We start from the raw sequence: 20,278 nt of genomic DNA, 5'->3' as shown, positions 1-20,278 counted from the left end.
ACAGCTATCAGTGACCTGCAACCTGAGATCAGACTGGAACGCTGCTGCAGCGCTCAACCATTCTGTCTGTCTGTCCACCTCTGTCTTTCACTCTGACTCTTCTCTCCAATGTCTTGACTTTAATTTGGCTTTTACACTTATTAGATAAGTTTATTTTGTAACACTGGTTGGATTATCAGGGATTTCACCAAAAATCTACTTGACAAATGTAACTGAGTCAAAATTCATAAGTGTTTGAGACCAAATCTGTCTCACTGTCAGAGGTCACAACCAAAGCATAAAAGTTACTGTCTGAGCCTTGAAGGTCATGTAGAAATCAAGAGTCATGTGCAAATCCTAAAGGTCATGTCGGAATTACACAAGTCATGTGCAAGACATGAAGGTCATGTCAGAATCATGATTAGAACTGAGTCTAGATCAAAAATCATTTCTGAGTCATAAAAGTCCAAAAAACTGAGTCACCGGAGTCATGTTTGAGTAGAAGTAGTAGTCAGTATCACAAAGGTCATGTCAGAGTCACACAAATGACTTTGAAGTCTTAAAAGGTCATGTCTGAGTCATGTGCAAGCAATGCAGGTCCTGCTGGAGTCCTAAAGGTAATGTTTGATCAGAACAAGTCATGTTCAAGTCAAAAAAGTGATTTCTGAGTCAAGATCAAAGGTCATGTCAGGGTCATGAAAGTCTGAGTCACAAAAGTCATGTCTTGAGTAGAAAAAATCATGTCGATATCATGAATGTCATGTCGGAGTCACACAACTCATGTACAAGTCGCAGAGGTCATGTTTGAACCATAAAGGTCATGTCCGAGTTAAACAAGTCATGTGCAAGACATGATGTCAGAATCATGATTGGAACTGAGTCGAGATCAAAAGTCATTTCTGAGACATAAAAATCAAAAAGTCTGAGTCACCGGAGTCATGTTTAAGTAAAACAAGTCATGTCAGTATCACAAAGGTCATGTCAGAGTCACACAAGTGACTTTGAAGTCTTAAAAGGTCGTGTCCAAGTCATGTGCAAGCCATGCAGGTCATGTCAGAGTCCTAAAGGTTATGTTTGAAGTCATGTTCAAGTCAAAAAAGGGATTTCTGAGTCAAGATCAAAGGTCATGTCAGGGTCATGAAAGTCCAAGTCACACAAGTCATGTTTTGAGTAGAAAAAATCATGTCGATATCATAAATGTTGGAGTCATGTACAAGTCACAGAGGTCATGTTTGAATCATAAAGATCATGTCCGAGTTAAACAAGTCATGTGTAAGTCACGGAGGTCATGTCAGAGTCATAAAGGTTTCATTGAAGAGGTGATCTTTGAGTCAAGATCAAAAGTCATGTCAGTATCACAAAGGCAAAAATTGTAAAGCGCTTTGTCTGTTCAGGTAGAAATGTGCTATATAAGGGTCTGTATCCACTTACCATTTACCATACAAGTCCTAAGTTCAAGTCATGTTCAAGTCAAAAAGATCATGGCTGAGTCATAAAAGTCCAAGTCACACAAGTCAGATCTGATTTTTAAAATAAAATATCACCAAGTGGTCATAAAGGTTATATCAGAGAGATAAAGGTTATGTTTAACTCACAGAGTGCAGATCTGAGTCCTTACAGACGTGTCCGAGTCATACAGGTCATATTCGAGTAGAACGAGTCATGTCAGAACCACAGAAGTCATATGAGTCATATCCAAGTCTCTAAGGTCAACTCTTGTGTTGTTCTGTATATCTGGATGACCATGTTTCACAGCCAACTTGTTTCTGATCAGGTTGCCCTTGAGCCAGGCAGCCTGAATGTGAAGCAGGAGGTTAAACGCCCAGCAACACCTTGACTAGACTACACAGAGAGAGAGAGAGAGAGAGATCGAGCTGTACTTGAACTAAGCTGCTGACTAACCATATTCAGGTATCAGCAGCACCTTCCTGCTGGTACATTATTTAACTACCTATCTGGGTCGCGCTCTGGCTAAAACATATTGTTTGAAATAATAAATAATCATTTCACATTCATGTTGCTGAGGCAGCGAAGAGGCTCACCCAAAACAACACCAGCATGAATAATTTAGATGTCAAAATATTACGTGTTGAACAAAAAAAACAAAGCAGCCATGTCTACAACTGGTGGTGAAAACGCCTGTGTGTGTAAAAGTACTGGACCAGACTCATTTATTCTAACTGCAGCCACAGTATTAGTCAGTGATGACGAAGAGCAACGTCAACAACTGGGAGATCTGATAATGATGCGATCAAATATCTGATGGTATTTATCATGTTATCATGTGATATCTAACCTTTTACCACCACATGTCTTCTGTGGGACGCTCGCACTATTTAAAGCTTTCACGGATAGCGAACGCTATGAGCAGCAACACGAATATGAACATCTAATCTACGTGTTGATAGATTAGACTCATTTTCAAAGAGAACGCCTCGTTGTAAAAGATAATCCAGGTGCTGTCAGTGCTGGTGTGATGGCTGTTAAAGGGTCATTCTGTGGTTTCATTCTAAATCCCGTCTGACCAAACCTAATCTCCAAAATATCTCCAGTTAAACCTGCAGCACTGCTGGTCTTTACTGGTTTGTAATGTTGAAAAGACAGAGAGGGAAGTGCAACAGCTTCACCTGCATGTGTGTTAATGCATGCAATTCTGCAAAAAACCCTAAATTATGTTCAGTAAAACTATGTTTAACTTTAAATACCAACAATTTTAAAGTTATTTCTTTCTACAACAATATCTATGTATGGCAAGTACAGCCATGTATGGCCACATGGGGGCAGCAGAAACAAGTAGTGAACACAACTCTGACACATCATCAGCTTTTAAGTTGATATGTTGAACTTGTTAGCAAACAGTTGCTTCCACATCCAGCAGTTACAACATGATCATCACATTGATAATGTCAATAATTACTTGTGGGGTTCCTCAGGGTTCTATTCTTGATCCTTTGTAGTTTCAATCTGGTTAAAGCTGCTTGAAATCATGTTTTTTTGTCCACTTGTTTTCAGCAGAATAGTCTCTAAACATGACTTCTGTCATATTATCAGCTTATAGAGTAGTTGTGGCTAACATGTTAGCAAACAGTTGCTTATTTCCACATCCAGCAGTTACGGAGCAACATTATCATTCATGTGGAGTCGTGTTTCTGTCCACCTGGTGAATGTAAGTCCAATATTCACTCTCTTTTAGCTCAGTTTTTACTCTCTACCAACTCCTGAGGGAAATATCTGGCTCTTTAGCTGCTAAATGCTCCACTATGTTCACCAGCTAGTCTACAGCTAACTGTGTCTGTTTGGTGCTGAGCAGGTAGTGTACAGCGGCTTTTTACAGCTTTTTCTCTGAAAACGACGCTATGAGACGCTGAGAGTGAACCAGAACAGTAAAGTTGCAGCCGAACAGATAAACAATGAGCTGAAACTCACTTTAAAGCTCCGTAAAGCCGAGAGGAGCTGCAGAGTCACTGATAATTCTCTGTAGGTTCATCACTACGAGCCAAACACATTACTTACTGACAGACCAGACAGTGTTATGATTAAATAAATATAGATTATAGTCAGGATGGGGGAGAGATTAGGGAAAACTATAGTTGTGGTTCAAAAGAGGTGAATATTATTTGAAAGTGGTGAACTGTCTGGCATACAGAGATGACTGTCAGGACTCAAGAACATTTGATAACTACATTGAAATTGCAAAAATATTTAAGAATCCCATAAAAGTTTAGTCTGATAAAGAAAAAACCTATTAAACCTCCAACGAAACATTTCAATAAGACAACACAGTCATCATATGCTATGCTGTGATTGGTCTTTGCCTCTTCTATCGTTTTCAAACCAAATTTCTCCTGAACAACCATTAAAACCACACTGACTGGGTCAGATCGTTCAGCAGGTTCAGGAAAAGTTCGAATCATGCCGTTCACTGACAGTTTCCAAACATCTACAGCGAGTTTAAGACCAACAAGATGTAACGTGAAGAACAAGAGGATGAAGATAGAAAACGTGGGTCTGTTCTAGTCTTTTCTTTTCTACGTTGGATGTTCATGTCAATAAATAGCAGAAAGAAATAAAGTGAGATTTTACAGAGGGAGAGAGAGGTCATCACACACACACACACACACTGGAAACAAAGCTTGATGTTAAAGTGTTGTGAAAGCAGTGATGCCCCCCCCCACCCCGCCCCCCCCTCTACTGTCCCGACTCCCCCAGCAGCCTCTCATCTCACACAACACTCTCTCGCTCTCTTTCCAAGTTGACATCAGCCGTTTTGGGGGGAAAATATGCTCCTGAGTTTTGTTCTATTTACGCTGCCCTTTCACAGTAGGTCAGTGTGTGTGTGTGTGTGTGTTTGCTTCTGTGTGTGTGTGTGTGTGTGTGAGAGAGAGAGAGAGAGTGATGAAGGTGGAAGCTAAACTCTGATTAAAGTCATGTTGGCGACAATTAACAGCCTTTCAAAGCTGACGCCCCGAGCCCTGTGGGACTGTGTGTGTGTGTGTGTGTGTGTGTGTGTGTGTGTGTGTGTGTGTGTGTGTGTGTGTGTGTGTGCATTTGCATGTTTCACCTCATGGCTAACCGGCTCCTGCTGCATGCATACACAGAGAAAGAGAAGCTAGAACAGAACAGAATAGAGCTGCTTGTTTGTATAATGACACATTTTACTGATTAATGTTTATGTTGTCGTACGATTTTGTGTAATTCCTCTGAAAACATGAATATAATTAAGTTTTAAAATGCAATAACAGCAGAGTATCCAGAGGGGCTTGAAGACATTGAAGACATTTCTCTTCTCATCCAGTTCTGCTGAAGAACCAGAACTGAAGAAACCTTTTGATTCAAGAAATCTAAAGTGAACCCTTCTGGATCTACAAAGACCTGGATGACTGGGAGGCTTCAATAAAACAAAATAACAAGGAAGTGCTTCGACTCTCAACTTCCTGTCTGCACTAGAAGTAGAGGTTTGTGTACAATCACATCTGCTGCTTGTGATCATCTTGTGCCTCCATTTAAAGGTTAATTAAAGATGGTGATTTTCTATATTTTTCTTATTGTCAACAAATCTAATAACCGCATGTGCAGCGTTGTGACTCCTTGATGTGTTTTTAATAGTTTTTGGACAACAGAGGTCTACAGCACACACTCTCTATTTCTCTCTTTAGCGTCGTCAGGTTACCCAGGATTCCACCGGGTGCGTGTGCGCTGCTGATAAAGTCCCTTTAGGCTACCGTAATTACTGTAGTAGCAGGGCAACTAAACTGCCCAATTTTGTTAACTTACTCAGCTTTCATTGATTTGGTCATTTTCCTTGATTTTTGTGCTTCTACTATGGTTAATTAGGCTACGTAGATAAACGGTTTCTTTATTCATCTGTTTTAATTGCGTTTATTGTTGATATACAACATCAGGGGTGTTTTATTTTGAAAATTGACCAGATGCTCAATGCTGTTTCTGTGTCTGACTTCCTGCCCAGCTCGATCTGCTCTGTGCTGCTTGACGCGGCTTCCGTAAAAAATAGACAAGGTGCCTATCTTTAGCGCAGCGGAGCGGAGAGCCGCTTCTGAAACGCGCCGCAGCGCCCGGTGGAATCAGATACATTGACTAGAGCGGCCGCGATCAGCTCCGGCAGCCGCGTCGGAGCCGGAACACGACACACACGCGCCCGGTGGACTTTAGGGGTCAGGCTAACCCCTTGTTGCTAACTTTGAAGCTAACCCCCTTCACTTTTCCAGCAGTTGGGGAAACAACAGACTTTTCTTGGTCTTGTGAAGCTGCAGACACACTGTAGTCTGTACTGAACATTTACCGCCAGACTGACAACTTCGTGCTAACCTTTTCCTCTGCTCCGCTGCGTTCACCATCACTTTTCTGCCGCTCGCTCTCTCTCACCCACTCACTCACTCGCTACGCACACATATTACATACTGCCATATTCCTTAAAAGCAGCTACGCTACCAAGAGTTTCCATGGCAACAACACAGAGGTTAACTCACATTTCAGAACAGTGCTGCACAGAGACGACTAAATGCTATTGATTTCCAAATTAATGGATATTTGGCGTTAAAAATATTTTTTTGGCCTGGTGGGGGTTCTCATACTATGTACTATTATAGGAGAAACACTGGGAATGAACCATTTTTAATGGTATGACACAAAAATTCATTCATTATTGTATTAATAGAGTGATTTTTCTTTGTAAGATTGTTAAACAAACATATTTTAGAGGCAGGAGGATAAAACTCTTCACAAGATAATAGCAGAGATTACAGAAAAGTCTGCAAAAGTAGAAACAATTTAGTGCTGCAAAACGTGTTTTTGATGTTTCAGATACTTTTTCGATCCTGTAAATTAACTTGTGACTCTTCAGATTTATCTTGTGACACTTTTGTGAGTCCCAACCCTCATGTTGGGAACCACTGTAGTACAGGGACATGGAGAGAGACAGAGAACAGGTGCACAACATGATTAAAGAGGAGAGGTGATGATGAACTGAGTCAGCACAGGTGTACTACACACACACACACACACGCACACACACACACACACACACACACACACACAGCACGACACAAATCTGTCATTTCATGTTAGATACAAAGAGAGGAGAGAGGAAACTAAACATCTCCTCTCCCTCTTCTTCTACTCCTCCTGCTTCCTCAATACACACACACACGAACACACACACACACACACACACACACACAAACACACACACACACACACACACATAAACACACACACACCAACACAGTGAGACATTTTAGCTTTATGAGTTCTGTTCCTGAAGGAGATATTAGACTGAAAAATGTGACAACAACACACACACACACACACACACACACACGCACACACACACACACACACACACAAGGTGTCTTTGGCTCAGTTGGACTTTTGTCCTGTGAATAGATGAAGAGAGACAGGAGGCACACACACACACATACATACACACACACACACACACACACACACACACACACACACACACACACACATACATACATACACACACACACACACACACACTCACACACACACAAACTTGCATCACTTCCACAGATGCACACATACACACTAACACACACACACACACACACACACACACACACAGACTAACACACACACACACACACGAATATACAACCTTTTAGCACAAACACATCACACACACACAGCGCTGCAGAGTGAGAAAAACGCCGGACCATAATGCACTGCCTGAGGCCTCCAATTCTATGTGAGGGGACCCTCTTACTGTGTGTGTGTGTGTGTGTGTGTGTGTGTGTGTGTGTAATGAATTGAGCCAGTCCATCCATTACAAAGATACTGTTTATATATAGAGACACACAGTCTGTGTTCATGAGCTCAGAGATTCACAGCACAGAAACCTGATTTATTCATATTATTCATACTTTTCATTTACATGTTTGCATTGAATCAACTTTTATCATATTTTTGTTGAAGTATTTTTAGCTTCTTGTGATGATTACAGTTGTTAAGAAGCTGGAGATCATGTTCCAACATTTGACCTGATGGATCCAGTTTTGGTGTTTACTGCTGCTGCTGCTGTATGAAGGCGGAAGTTTTATTATTATTTGAGCTCAGAGTCACATGATCCTTCAGTACTGAATGTGACCACAGCCCAGAGCTGCTCCTGGAGGGGTTTGTGATGGTGGTGTTTGTGAAAAAAACAACTCTGAGACTTCATGATTTATGTTATGGAAATATCAAATCCAGAAGATGTTAATAAGAGTGAAAAGTGCAGTGTTTCCCCTATAATTGTACAGGCCAAATGGGGCCAAAAAAATCGTTTTTTAAATGCCTAATATAACGCCAAATATCCATTAATTTGGAAATCAATAATCACTAGTGTTTGGGAATCTTTTCTGCTATCAGAGACCCTTTAAATTACTGCAGAGTGAGAGCGTGTGGGATGCAGGTTAGCTAACGTGAGCATAGTGCCGCCTACAAAGAGAAAAAGCTCTTACGCAGGTGACAGACAAACAAATATATCAACATTTTTCTCCAAAACTCTGGAGTCAAGCAAAAATACAGATGAAGAAGAAGTGAGAGGGGAAGCTTATTAAGTCATCCTCTCCTTGTGACCACTTTGTTTGAAGTCGTGAATATAACGAGCAAACCAAACATTGAATGCAAATATAACCTGCCCGAAGCAAACATGCCGTCCCACGCGTCTCGTCCCTTTAGGGTTTTTTTTGGTGCGTATCACCAGGCCTGAAAAAAATTCTAGGGGAAACACTGAAGTATCAGGAGAATCTGATCATATTCCTCCCAGTGGTTTCACATCATTCCACTGGTCAACAGGTGGCAGTAAAACACAGAAACAGAGAAGACAAAAACAGAGAAGAAGAATAACGCAGGATTCAAAAATAAACTTTGCAAATGTTTTATGAGAAAGGAAACGTGTTCAACAACGAGTTTATACTGAATATAAAAACACAACTTATATATAATAATATATCTGGATGTCACAACTTTCAGCCAGTAGTGTATCAGAGGAGCAGCCATGTTTGTCGTTGTCATGACGTCAGACCACGATCACCATGGAGATAAGTGATTTTAACTTTTAAGTGTTTTTATCTTTGTCATTACTTCAGTTATATGCAGAAGAAACTCTCTGTTGTGCTTTTGTTTGTTAGTTTTACTGGTGAATATGAGGAGAAGTGTGTCATGTGTAGGTTTTTGTTTTATGACAAAACCAAATAAACAAAACTTTTGTTTGTTTACAAGAAAACTCTGCAGTGTACCTTTAAATAAATGTATTTATTTATGTTCCACCGCCGTCTTTATTCTCCAGAACAAAGTCAGAGAAAAGGCGACATAGATGTTTAAAATATACAATCTTATGCTGAGACGCGTCAGTGGATTTTCAGCCTATTAATTATAAATAAATTAATATAAGATATAAATATGAGGTGATACTTCTTGACACCTTTTTTCCTCACTTTGTTCTGAAGAACATAAACACAGTTTTTGTTTTCAGGAGAAACACTCTTGTTTCCTCTTTTGTTTGGCCCTTTAGAAAGTTCATCATATTTTAATTCAATGTGTAATTTCTCAGTGTTTATATATATATAAATATTATATATATATATATTATTGTTCATTTCTCTGCTCACACACACACACAGACCAGCTGAGAGATCTTTAGATGGTAACCTCGGGGGGAACAACAGCTGACTCACACACACACACCTGAGCTTGTTTACATCAGACACAGGTACACGTTTGTGTGTGTGTGTGTGTGTGTGTGTGTGTGTGTGTGTGTGTGTGTGCGTGTGTGTGAGCGAACTAGAAAGCCACACAGTCAGATGAACAGACAATCAGTCAGATCTCCTTCCTACCTCCTCCTGCTCCTCCTCCTCTTCTTCCTCAGAGTCCTCACTCTGGTCCTCCTCCCCATCCTCCTCCTCCTCCTCTTCCTCCTCTGGAAACTCCACGTCCGACTCTCCGGGGGCGATGGGGACGCTGATGGTCAGGTTGGGGTTCGTCATGTAGCTGTCGTCCTCTGGCACCACGTACTTCTCTACGTGACGACCTGAGAGGCAAACAGACGAGATGCACGGACGCTCCGTTACTGGTTCTGGGAGCCAAGTCTTAAAAACTCCTTATTGTGTGTTCAAGATGCTCAGACATTTGAAAACATTGATAAATTGACTTGGTTTTGAAGAAAATCCTGCACACTGTCCATAAATTGGACTCAAATCTGTATAAATTTCTCCTGATTCTCAGAGTTCCTACACATTTAATGTTGTGCATACATCATTTCTGCTGTGTGACTCTCAAACCTCAGATGTCCCAGCATCCTTGAATGCCACAACTGTGACGCATCACTGATAACAACCGCAGTACGATGCAGGATTTTAGAGATGTTACTGTACGTGTGTTACCTATGACGGCTCCGTTGGCCTCGGTGTGGATGGTGCTCAGACGTTTGAGTTTCATCATGGCTTTCGCCTCCTTTCGCTTCTGACGACGACGCTTCAGATTCCCGTTGAAGAAATCCACCACCTGCATCACACACACACACACACACACACACATACATACATATAAACTGTCTGCGCTCTACAAGACAGTCACACAGGTGTACAAACAGGTGCGCCGACTGTCAGACAGTCTGTATATCTGACACAAGTACCTGTCTGCGGCACCAGGCGAGGCCTCTGGTGATCCTGTGGATGGCGATTTGCAGGTTGTTCATTTCTCCGTCGTCGTCCGGAGCCGACAGGTTGTCCGAGCTGAAGCTGCTGAGGAGCAGAGCCAGGAAGAGGTTCAACAGCTGGAGACAGAGGAAGAGAGAGAGCAAGAGTCAGGACTTGTGTGTTTTGTGTCAGTTTTACCAGTAAGTCAGATGCAGTTTTATAAGCATTAAAAACCTCAGTTTGAGAGACGGGAACACAGCAACAGCTGTTATATACCTGTGCTGAAAAATGACACCATTATCTACAAAAACACGTCAGAATATGCAGCTACACTGGCAGCAGATTGTGTCAGGTGGCCTCAGTGGACATCAGAGCATCAAATTAGGAGTCTACAGACACGCCAGCAGCTCTGAGAGGTTGTACTAGCAGTGCTTTAAGCTAAATGCTAACAATGCTAGCATGTTGATGATTAGAAAATAACATGTTGACCATCCCCACCATGTTAGTTTAGTGTCCATGTTAGCATGTCATGAGTTCTGCAGGTATTTGGTCATAAAGCAAAGTATTGGACAGTCTGTTTACAGACAGTTTACAGTTCATCCTTTGGGGACCATGAACCACACTAATCTAATGATAAATCCAATAATTGTTGAGAAATTTAAAAAACATAAATGTCCACCTCATGGTGGCGCTAGAGGTAAATGAAATGATCACCAAGGTCATTAGAATACGTCATCTGGGAACCATGAATGTCTGAACCAGAGATATTTCACTGAATAAGTGAAAACTTTGACCTGCTGGTGGAACGAGAGGAAAAGACAGAAGATCACATTCATTCATCTGAACACTTTCATCCAAAGCAACGTTCACATTAAGTCACCAACGATTATCAAAGTCAGGAGACACGATCTTCTGAGGAGTTTATACAGCAGATTTCATGGCGATCTATCCGACAGTAGTCAAGATATTTCACTCTGAACTATAAATATCAACCTCATGGTGGCGCTAGAGGTAAAGTGAGAGGATCACCAGAGTCAGGAGGATTTATCTTCTGTGGACAACAAACGTCTGGAGAAAATTTCATGGAAATCCATCTGATAGCTGTTGAGATGTTTCAGTCTGGACTAAACGACAGGCTAACGTTGCTACGCTGTTAACATGCAGCTACATCATCAGTATGTTGTTTGTTGTGTCTGTGATGAAAACTTCAGCTTCTATCCGCAGGGACGTGCGTTAACGTCTGTAGGACTCAGACTGATGATGAAATGCTTGTTTGAGCTTGACACAGAAACTGAAGGAGCAGAAATAAATAAACCAGGAAACAAATCACAAGAACATCATCATCTTCAGTCCGTTTCCTCCTCCTCCTCCTCCTCCTCTCTCTCACTATATATCTCTATCTTTAGTCACACACTCTCTCTCTCTGTGGTGTCACAGTTTCCAGTGCAGGTAGATGAATAATGCCTGAGACTCTCGGTAACTGATCACTAACTTGGAGAGCTGCTCTTAGCCAGATTAGCTTCTCTTTAACCACTGCTGAGTGTGTTTGTGTGTGTGTGTGTGTAGGTCAGGTGGATTAAGTAGCAGCTTCTTCCTCTGATTACAGCCAGCGGACCTCACGCCTGCAGGCTCAAAGGCCCTTCAGCAGAACGCTCCATACGCTGCTGCTGCTGCTGCAGAGAAACAGGAAGCAGCTCCTGGCCTTTGGCTAAAACTTTATTTTATATGTTAAATGACCAGAAACACCTGCAGAATCACAAACATCTTCACACATCAAGTCTCAAGCTTGAAAAGTTTAAAATTGTTATTTTTTTCTACAATTTAAGTACGATATCTTGTGTATTGTAGTGTTTTTAGACTTTAACTTCTAGCTGTCATGTTAAAACAAACCTGGTTCCAGTAATCAGGGTGGAGGATTAGAGATTTTTTGGACTTTAACCTCTTCTAAGCACATTTTTACATGTATGTATATGTATAAAAAAGACAGCTTAAGTATCAACAGAGCAGCTGGTCCTTGTATTTAAAGTAATTACATCCAAAATTGCATCAGAGAGTCAAAACTCACACCTCTTCAAAATAAAAGTTTGCCAAAATGTTCACCTTCATCTGTTACAATAATAAAATAAATTCATCAGTTATGAGTGTGCGACTTTTCCACTTTTATGCCTGCCTGCGAGCCAGAGCTTCACTAGAACAGCTGTGTGATTTTCTTTTATTTTGGAAACGTAAGATTATCACGAAGTAAAAGTAAAATATAAAAATAAAACCAAGAAAAATTCCTTCACTAATACAGTTAAAATAAGTGAGAGAAGAGAAATCATGTGTACACAGATTCAGCAGGTCACTATATTACATGTGATTACTTGTGTAACCTGGTTTCTCTGAGTAATCTGGACTGTGTTTGAAATCACTTCCCATTTCCTGTTCCGAACACTGCTGCACAAAAAAACATGCTTCTATGCAGTCTAATCATTGACTTGTTGCACAGCCTGTTGGCATCTACGTCCTATTGGTCCTAAACTTCAGCTTTATGGCTCTTACTGGTGTTGTTGTCTCCTGACTAGATGCCTGCTTGTGTTGTATCAGTCACTTTGGATAAAAGCTTCTGCTAAATGAAAACATGTAAATTTACTATATTTACAGTGTATTTGAGTGGTTTTGTGTGTAAATTTATCTGCTGTATTTTGCCTTCAAACGTGTCTGTGACATGTATGAACAATCACAATGTGCTGCATTTTATAGAAGTGAAAATTACTGTACTGTTAATTATAGTATAAATAAAACACATTATAAATAACTTGAACACAAACTGACAATGATTAGTAAGATTATAAAATCTCATTTTAATGTTTTAATGTTTTGAGAAACTATCTAGTGGAGCAGTGAATGAGTGAACGGATACTTGGATTGAGGATTGTGTCTTTCAATGGTCCAAATGTTACTTTCTGTTAGTTTTACTCTTTGATTGGATGATGTTAATTGCAATTGATTGATCTGCTTATTGGAAAAGGTTGACAGGCTGCGGTGTTGTTTTAATGGTACTGTAAAAAACAAACAAACAAACATTCCCACCGCTGATGCACAAACATACATGTATTGATGACAAGGCAGTGACATTACACACACACACACACACACACACACACACACACACACACACACACACACACACCCTGCAGGCTGGATTCCCACAGCTGGTTGGTTGTTACGTAACAACTCGACTGGATCCAGCAGCTTCCCAGTTTCAGGTTGTGTAAGAGGAAACCGGGCCAGTGGGTCAATATCTAACACCAGGAAGTAACCTTTGACCTGTGTGTGTGTGTGTGTGTGTGTGTGTGTGCAACATGAAACAGGTTGTGTCATGTTGTGTAAATTAATTAAGAAACACACTTAATGTTTTTTTAAAGAATTTATACTTAAGTGTTCACTTTTACTTCACTACATTAGAAAAATAACATTTTACTTTCATTTTATGATAAATTATAAAAGTAGGTTTTAATCTGCTTTTATTTGCATTTTGAAATCTGCAAATATATTTTACAACTTTGCTAAAAAACTGCTGAACATTTATATGTTAGAAGCTCCAGATTACTTTAATTACTCTGTTAAATAAACAAAACAGCAACAGTTGAGTCTCAATTTTAACTGCTGAGTTTTATTTTCTATTTTATTGTATTTTAGTCCTTTAACAAGCTGATTTCTTTAATTTAAACCTTATATAATTGATTATTTAATTAATTTTAATTATTAAACAGATTCAATACATTAATTTTTGGTGTGTGTCAAAGTGAATTAATTTTTATCTTAGAATTGGCATCTTTTTAATTAAAAAAACAACAATTAAATTGTAGTTTAAAACACAAAATACTAAATAAAACTGCAAATAAATTCATGAATCAAACTTTTTTTTGATTTAAACCATTTCCAACCAAAACTTTTCCACTTGATATATTTAATATTAGATACTTTAACACTATTACAGTATTTAAAATACATGTTTAAAAGTTTTAAAAGAGGTAGTTTTAGTTTGACTTGAGCCAATATTGGGTATTGTAATCAATACGTACATTACACAATGTGTGTGTGTGTGTGTGTGTGTGTGTGTACTGCACGTGACACAGTATAAAGTGTGTGTGAAAGAGGAAAAAAAACGTGTGTGTGTGTGTGTGTGTGTGTGTGTGTGTGTGTATTGATCCCAGCTGGTGGTGTGTGTGTTGTGTGTTGTGTTATAGATCGGTGTCCAGCTGTCACATGCTCGCTCTCACTGTTCCAAAATGACGGCATCTGATTGGCTACAGCCCGGACCCAAACACCAATAGATCAATGCTGTTGATTGGTTAACATGGCAACATGTCCTAACAGCTCGACCAATGACCTTGCTGCTAAAAGCAAATAACACATCAGTGACAGAGCTGAAGATAGAAGATAGAAGACTGTCTTCATCCGTTTCATCTGTTCACTCGTTTAACCTGCTGATACGTACAAATAATCAGCAGCGTCACTTTATTTTGTTAGTATAAAAATAACCACTGACTGTCCTAAAACTCACATATAAAATGTTTTGTTTTGTTTCCTTTTTACTTTTATCATCCTCTCTTTTCATTTATAATCTGCTTTGTTCAAAATGTATTTTAAGCCTGTTTTTTGTTCGCTTGTTTTCATCAGAAACAAGTAGTAGCCTTCAACTTGTTAGCAAACAGTTGCTTGTTTCCACATCCAGCAGTTACACATGATCATCACATTGATAATGTCAATAATTACTTGTGGGGTTCCTCAGGGTTCTATTCTTGATCCTTTGTAGTTTCAATCTGGTTAAAGCTGCTTGAAATGATGTTTTTTGTCCACTTGTTTTCAGCAGAATAGTCTCTAAACATGACTTCTGTCATATTATCAGCTAATAGAGTAGTTGTGGCTAACATGTTAGCAAACAGTTGCTTATTTCCACATCCAGCAGTTACGGAGCAACATTATCATTCATGTGGAGTCGTGTTTCTGTCCACCTGGTGAATGTAAGTCCAATATTCACTCTCTTTTAGCTTCTGTTTTTACTCTCTACCAACTCCTGAGGGAAATATCTGGCTCTTTAGCTGCTAAATGCTCCACTATGTTCACCAGCTAGTCTACAGCTAACTGTGTCTGTTTGATGCTGAGCAGGTAGTGTACAGCGGCTTTTTACAGCTTTTTATCTGAAAACGACACTATGAGAGTGCTGAGAGTGAACCAGAACAGTAAAGTTGCAGCCGGACAGATAAACAATGAGCTGAAACTCCGTAAAGCTCCGTAAAGCCGAGAGGAGCTGCAGAGTCACTATTGTTCTAAAAATATCGATCATAGCTGCTTTAAAGAGTAACATCTCTTTAAAGCATCTTGTTTTTGCTCCTCACCTTGCTGGAGTGATGTAGAAGTGTACACCGGGGTGTTTCAGTACACTGTGACATCACTGTTGGGTTAAATATTAGAAATCTGCAGAGGTGTCGAGATAAGTAAATCAAACCTTTATTCTGACAATCTGCTGAAGGATTTTAAGCATTTTAAATCTACCAGAGAACAAAAAGTATAAAAGTAAATTACTTTAAAAGAAATATCTTCCTATGTTTTGGACTCTGCAGCTGCTCCTACAGACGTCACAGCAGTTTTGATCCAAAATCTGATTCGAAAATCAATAAAAGTGAACAAATCTAAAATGTTAAATGTATGAATTGAGTTCTATAAGGTCTAACCTTTAACTTTCCCCTTTGTTTTCTGCACGGCAACAGAATATGAAGCTCTGTGATTGGTCGGTTCTCAAGTTTTATCAGAGAAGAAGAATTCTTTATTCTCATTGAGTTTCATGGTTTGAGTTTTGAAGGCTTCATTAAATGATAACATTACCTCCTCCATGTGATGTATTTCCTGTCCAAACAGGATGTTAGACTGGGACATTAGACAACGAGGGATCAATCTCAGCTGTGCAGAGAGGCAGTTTGAATGAATTATCTATTGGGAATAAAAATAGTTCTGTCACCGCAGGTAGCCCGATCCCTGACATAACCCCACCCTGCTCTATTTTTAGCCTGTTAGCCAGTGCTAGCTGTAAAAAAGCTAACTGCCCTCCAGCCTCGGGGGCAGAGGATGATCAGCAGCATGTAGAGCTGGATCTCCTTCCTCTCTGTGCTGTCTATACACTCACCACTAATGTGTCATGAATTATTGGTTATTGATCGGTCTCTGCTGCTGCTGCTGTGTTCCAATGTTGCCAACTTTTCAAGTCTTAGGGTGACATTTATGTTGGGATTTGCATACATTTGGAGGCTGCTAATCATATTATGATATATAACAGTGTAACTGTTACCTGTCAGTTTCTCTCTGGTGTCTCTAGAGTTCAGCGTCCCGACCCGAACTCGACTGGTTTTTTCGCATAAAGCTTTGGGCTTGGGTCAGATGTAACTTAATAAGGAAATGATGTCTCTCTTACCTGCTGTACTGCAAGATACATAAAGGCCACTGTGAAGCGGGAAGAGAATCAGAGTGTAGCCAATACATTAGCATTAGCCTTCTAATGCTAATGGGTGCCTTCTTAAAGGGGAAATGGTCAAAGATCCAAAACTTAAATATATGTAAAAATCCTCCCTGCAAGTCAAAAACCAGGGCTTCAAGTTACCTCACTGAACTGATGTCAGACTGTTCACACGTGTCCACAAATGGCCGTCAGTCGGTAGCTTTTGTTGCTAAGGTTAACGCATGTGTTGTTCACGTTGTTCACTCACAAATTTCGGATCGGATTTGGGCTCCGACACGTACAGATGGATTTGAGAAGTTTGTATTTTGAGTGAAGAAAGAATTAAAAAAAGAAGTGAAGTTTTGCTGCTACTGTAAACGTAGCCTTCCTGAAGCTGACCAATCAGAACAGAGTGGAGGGCGGGGTCTTAAAGAGACAGGAGCTAAAACGGCCTGTTTCAGACAGAGGCTGAACTGAGTCTAGTCTTATTTTTTTGTCTGGCAACAAATGACAAGTTTCTATTGGTCGGCACCTGTCACATGACACTTTATGGTATAAAGTACAACTTAGGCTTTAGACATCAGTACAGTGAAGCTGTGGAGTCACAGTTAATAAACCTGTTTTATCTTCAGGAAAATTGACTGGTTCTAACTGGAGTAAAGACCTGCTGTTCTGGGTGGGAAACCCCTCTATAACCAGTGTGAATGATGGTGATGAGTTTGACAGTCAGAGAGAAGGAAGAGTTGGAGTGAGAGTGTGTGTACTGTGTATCCATGCATTGGTTACAGATGTGTTTATGTTTGCTGAGAGTAAGAGCCATCTGTATGTGTGTGTGCGTATGTGTGTGTGTGTGTGTGTGTGTGTGTGCGTAGGTATGTGTGTGTGTGTGTGAGTTTCTGGAGCAGCGGACCACCTGATCCCCCCCAATTCACCTCGTTTAACTAGTTAAGCAGATCGTGTAGCCCGGAAAAGTGGGCCAACCCTCCAACCTTCACCACACACACACACACACACACACACACACACACACACACACACACACACACACACACACAATCTGTGAAACGAGAAAGGCAAAACACAGCTGAGCCGCTGGACAGCAGAGAGAAATAATTATATTTTGATCCCGTTTTCCCCAATTTTACTCTTTAATATTCCTTCAACTATTTTGTTAATTTACATTTAATCTAAATCTGATTATTTTCAACCTTTATTTAATATCTTTCTCACTGTTGCTGTTTATTTCTGTTTCATTTCTCTGTCTGTCAGAGACTTTGTGTCCTTTTAAAACACAAATAAAGTTTCAGTACTTTCTGCTTTAAGTTTGTGACGGAAATGTTGTACATGTACAGTATAAACAATAAATAAGCATCTAGGTCAGTTTTAAGTCGTTAAGTCTCCACCTGGTTGTTATCTCGACTCTCAGCAGACAGATGAGGTCGGTGGTGTTGACGTACTTGTCAACAAACATGGCGTCCCAGGTGAAGAGGAGTGATGCTGCTGGACTTTTCTTATGTTGTCTGTGTTAAATGTTTTTTTTTAATGATCCAGATGCAATTTCCACTATTCGAAAACTATATTTTTGTTTCTCTTCCTTTTGCTTTTATTGTTTTGTGTTGATTTTCTTTCTAAAACCCTCTCTGAGCAGTGTCCTCTGACTGTCCAGCTGCCATTTTCCAGATTATGGCCGCAACTGACGATAATTTTGATTAATCATTTTGTCAATGAAATATCAGAAAATAGTGAAAAATGCCTTTTATACAGGCAGTAAAGCCCTTCAGATGTCTTCAGATGTCTTGTTCTGTCTGATCAACAGTCCAAAATATCCAAAGACATTCAGTTTACTATCACGTATGAAACAGAAAAGAAACAAAATAGTTGCTGATTCATCTCTTGTGGATCGATTAGTCATTGCAGCTCGAGTCCAGATGAACGATGATGTTTTACAGACTTTTTCCCCTGAGTTCTGCCTGTCAGGCTGCGTACAGGCCGCTCTGCCTCACAGACCTTTATCGCAGCAGGTTCTGCATTTTGATTCGTCATAGCAGGAGAAGCACAGGTGTTACTAATAATATTAACGAGGGCTCTGTTCCATTTAGGTGTCCCAGTAAGCAAAGTCAATAACACGTACAATACGACGCCCTGAAATCTCAGCCCTTCAAATTAAAAGACCACATGTCATTCCACCGTGTGCGGCCCTTCTAACCTGATGTGACGATGCTGTGGTTAAAGTCTAGTTAGGTTCAGGTGTTACTACGGTAACTAGAGGATGCAACATAAACACAGGTCATTTTGGGGCTACTGGCATTTGATTAATGTTATTAATTACACCTGTGTTTTTCCCGGTATGACACGTTCAAACGTCTGCTGTGAAAAGGATCTGTAGATGGAGGTTGTTGGGTCTTACTGCAGGTATTGCATGTATTTTAAGACATGTATCTCCTGCACTTCTGGAATCAAAGATACAAATCACATGTTAAAACCAGCAGTTGGTAATGGGGTCATAAAACAGCCCAACCAGATGGTGCTTCACTTCCAGGTCAAATCCTGCTCTGGATGGATATAAACAAATTATTAGCTTGACTGCTCACTTTAATCTACAAAACCTCATGTGGTTCAAAACAGCCAAAAAGATCATGATTCTGTCCTCGCACGCCGTCGAAATGTGTGTTTACAAAATCTTTTTCCTGTCCTGGAAAGAACAGTTCATTTTGTTTTTTCGTGCTCGCTCAATGATTTTGTCATTAAGGACTTTTTTCCAGTCAGCTCTGAATCAGGCAAAAGTTCAACTCAGGTAGTCGATGTGAGTCCAGGAAGCAGCTGCTGTCCTGGAAACAGCCGACAGCTCGACACACACACACACACACACACACACACACACACACACACACACACACCTGACAGCGTCCTCAGAGCAGGGAGGTGGTGGTGGTGATGAATGAGCGGTAACATGATCTGTTTTTGGCGCTCCTCCTCATCACAACAAACCCCCCCCCATGAGCAAAGCCCCCTGGGAAAAACGGTTCGCATATGTGAGAGACGGAGAACCGGTAAACCACTCGGAGACAAAGAGACGGAGAGAGAGAGGTGGAGGATCACACAGACGTGTTTATCTATCTGCTGTAAGGTTTTATATCCTGTTTAAGAGTGTGAAGAAAACAACATGAGCTTCTGACATTTAAATAAATCAAACAAACAAAAAAAAACAGAAGAATGCATGATATGGCCAAAAGTATATGGACACCTGCCTAATGTCCAGGAATGATCCAAGGAACAAAGAGGTTCATTCAACGGTCTAAAGCCCCACAAAGATTAGACTAATTAGTCTGCTGACGTATCAAAAAGCGACGGCTGTTGATGCTCTTTATCAGAAACAATGACAGCATATAAAGCAACGACAACAGTGGAAAGTCATTATTTACACGACACTGCAACAACAGCAAACATGGAGGAGATTCAAGTCGTTTCCTGTTGATTGTAATTTACTGTTTTATAAATGTGACACCGTCTAGACGTCGTCCTCTGCATGAACACCTAACGAGGCCTGGACTTCATCATCAGTCCGTCTATTGTAATATTTCTTCTGTAACTCCATATCGTTGTGTTGAAGCACAATGAACAAAAATAAACAGATTTGTTTACAGTTGCAGGTTCTTAAAAATGG

The 20,278-nt window shown here is 40.2% G+C and overlaps 1 protein-coding gene across 1 annotated transcript in view; it reads right to left on the bottom strand.

Moving 5' to 3' along the window:
• LOC137172973 (sodium channel protein type 3 subunit alpha-like) overlaps positions 1-20,278 on the bottom strand; it is a 243,866-nt gene that overhangs the window by 61,024 nt on the left and 162,564 nt on the right. Inside the window, exons 20-22 of the mRNA XM_067577634.1 lie at positions 10,133-10,273; positions 9,882-10,002; positions 9,336-9,529 (exon numbers count right to left, since the gene is read on the bottom strand). Coding sequence (XP_067433735.1) covers positions 9,336-9,529; positions 9,882-10,002; positions 10,133-10,273 — 456 coding nt within the window. The remainder of the gene's footprint in view (positions 1-9,335; positions 9,530-9,881; positions 10,003-10,132; positions 10,274-20,278) is intronic.

The sequence above is a fragment of the Thunnus thynnus genome, chromosome 21, assembly GCF_963924715.1.
Source record: "Thunnus thynnus chromosome 21, fThuThy2.1, whole genome shotgun sequence".
Taxonomy (NCBI): domain Eukaryota; kingdom Metazoa; phylum Chordata; class Actinopteri; order Scombriformes; family Scombridae; genus Thunnus; species Thunnus thynnus.
Note: the sequence above shows the minus strand (reverse complement) of the source record. Positions and strands in the feature narration are given on the sequence as shown.